The 2,689-nt window shown below is 44.7% G+C and overlaps 1 protein-coding gene across 1 annotated transcript in view; it reads right to left on the reverse strand.

The window, feature by feature from the left end:
* LOC103365115 (cadherin-18-like) overlaps positions 1-332 on the reverse strand; it is a 156,130-nt gene extending 155,798 nt beyond the window's left edge. The window contains exon 1 of the mRNA XM_008292459.1: positions 237-332. Within this exon, the coding sequence (XP_008290681.1) occupies positions 237-332 (96 nt within the window). The remainder of the gene's footprint in view (positions 1-236) is intronic.
* Between the last annotated feature and the right edge of the window lie 2,357 nt (positions 333-2,689).

Consider the following 2,689-nt stretch of genomic DNA (forward strand, 5'->3'; position numbering starts at 1 on the left):
GCCTAAACCACCTCAACTGACTCCTTTGAACATGAGGGAGCAGCAGCTGTACTCTGAGATCCCTCTGGATGTCCGAGCTCCTCACTTTACTTCTGAACCCCGAGCCCAGGCACCCTACGGAGGAAATTAATTTCGGCCACTTGTACCCGCGACCTCATTCTTTCAGTCACTACACAGAGCTCATGACCATAGGAGTGTGTTAGAACGTAGGTCGGCTGCTAAATCGAGAGCTTTGCCTTCTGGCTCAGCTTCCTCTTCACCACGACGCTCTGGAACAATGTCCAAATTCCTGGTAATGTTGCATCGGTCTGTCTGTCAGTCTCACGCTCCATTACCCCGTCACTCATGAACAAGATCCTGAGATATTTAAACTCAATTACTTGGGGCAGCAACCCAGACACAACAACCCGCCAGTTTCCAGCTGAGAACCACGTAGAACATTGTTGGAAATATCATCTGTAGCCTTGTAGTCACATTGCCAGCAGGCGTCAACATAAAATTGGTGTAAATATCAAATTACGAGTTAAGTGTCTGTGTATAAAGTCCGTTAGGGAATCATTGTGGTCAAAGAGCTCAGTTTCAACTACATCCATCAACAGCAGTTGTCTCAAAACACTCCAGATGATATGATCCAGATGTTGCTTTGCAGACTTCACATCCTGACCTCTGTGATGAGGTTTGACGTGACGTTTCCATACAGGAGCCACTGCTTGACGCTCAGTCACTCCTGTGTCAGCTGTCGAGCTTCACCTCAGCAATAATGGCAGTTTTGCTTTATCTTTCTGCCCCTGTTGATGTGCCCTTTAATCTAAAAGTGTTCTCGTTCTTCCAGATCTTGTCAGGACTCCCACAGTTCTCCCCAACTCCCATTTCTTAATTACACTTCAAGCAGTGAAAATTGCAAGCTGGAGGTGCTTTAATATCTTCAGATGAAACTTAGTGAAACTTTAATCGGGAGGACTATCTCTCGCTTATCACGCTCACGTTAGAAAAAAATAAAATAAAATCTCCCTCGTACTTTCTTGCAAATTCAGTCAACCAATAGCTGAGCGACTAGGGCTTATAACACATGGGGGGAAATGCCTCGTTCGATTCCTTCAACGTGCCGTTCCCCTGCTTCCTTTCCTCATATTACGTCTACTTCCACTGTGTCCATTATAAAAAGGGCAAAAATGTCAGTCTTTAAAAAAATGGCGTGTAAGTTTCAAGAAACGATGTTGCCAAGGCATCCAAACATCAATCCAAATATGTGGACGGTATACAGTTATACTAATATGAACCTTAATACAACATGAAGACTGATCTATGCTAATGATATAGGAACAGTGTTCTTATATGGGCACAATCGATAAGTTCTGACACTGTTCCTGTTGCAGGTACACAGAGAAAGGAATGACCACTGATGAAGAAAGTCATTTTCTTTTTATTTTGATGGTCAAAGACCCCTGAATTCATTCCCTGTTGCCATGTGTTTTCCTACCTCCTGCCACAGACCCCCGATTCCACCCCCTGTTGTTCATTGTCCCCTTACCTCCTGTCATTTGATTAGCAAATGTACGCTATCAGAACCCCGACTCCACCACCGGCCTGGTCACCAGACTCCGATTTCATCACCTGTGATTCACTGTCCCCCCTTACCTCCGGTCATTTGATTAGCAACTGTATGTTAATTTACCTCTATTCACTTCTGTATAGGGCCCCCCCTACCCTCTGACTTGCCCTATAAATGTGTGACTCTGCAGATGTTCAGGGTCGGTCCACCTTCACAGACTCATGCTCTGTGTTGGTGAGCCCACCGTATACCGGAATACTAATAAACACCCACCACAGCAAACTTCACATGAGGACTATGAGTAAAATTTCTTCAACACCACGCATGGGCTGAACATGCAAAAAGCATCTTTCATAAGTCAAGATTTTGCACAATATGGCACAATCGCAATGAAAGGGGCTCAAATAGGACAAGAGAGGAAAACTCACAATCTCTGTCACACAATGAGGCAGCCTTCATGCCGTGGAGCATCGCTGGTGATGAGAGGGCGTCTGCAGCTACGACCCAGAGACCAAACGACGATCTTTACACTGGAGCAACTTCTCCAAAAATTGAAGGAGTTCCATCGGGTCAGAAGCGCACCAACAGCACGCTGCTCATCGTTTTTGACGTTAATGTGTTTGTGCACCAGGAATTCATCCATCAGGGTCAGACTGTCAATACAGAGATCTACTGTAGCATCCTCAGGTGTCTGAGGGAGAACACTTTGGCCACAACATCATAATAATAACCGCTACCCACACACTTCCTTATGGCTTCCTCCTCCGAAATACAATTTAAGTTGAAGGGTTGCTGTTTTGACACACTGACGCTGAGTCAGCTGATGCAACACATATATTCAGTTTCGTCTTTCTTCTTTATCAATTTCCAGTTTGTGGCCACTGAGCCTGGTTGGGATCTGTCTCTGCTTTTTTATCTCTGACAGTAGAGAGCCATCCTGCCAATTTATAGTCTCATTTCAGGGCCAGATTCTAACCTGGCTTCTATTCTTTTCTTTTTTTAATCTTTCCAGTGATCCAAATAGGTTTCTTTACACTTAATTATAATGTGGCTTATTCTGATTGGTGTTTGGGAATCAGTGTTGCTGTGGGACTGTTCACAGTGTGTTTCCCTCTGAGAGAGGCCAGTTAGTCTCTG

Source organism: Stegastes partitus, unplaced genomic scaffold, assembly GCF_000690725.1.
Source record: "Stegastes partitus isolate 25-593 unplaced genomic scaffold, Stegastes_partitus-1.0.2 Scaffold812, whole genome shotgun sequence".
NCBI classification, from domain to species: domain Eukaryota; kingdom Metazoa; phylum Chordata; class Actinopteri; family Pomacentridae; genus Stegastes; species Stegastes partitus.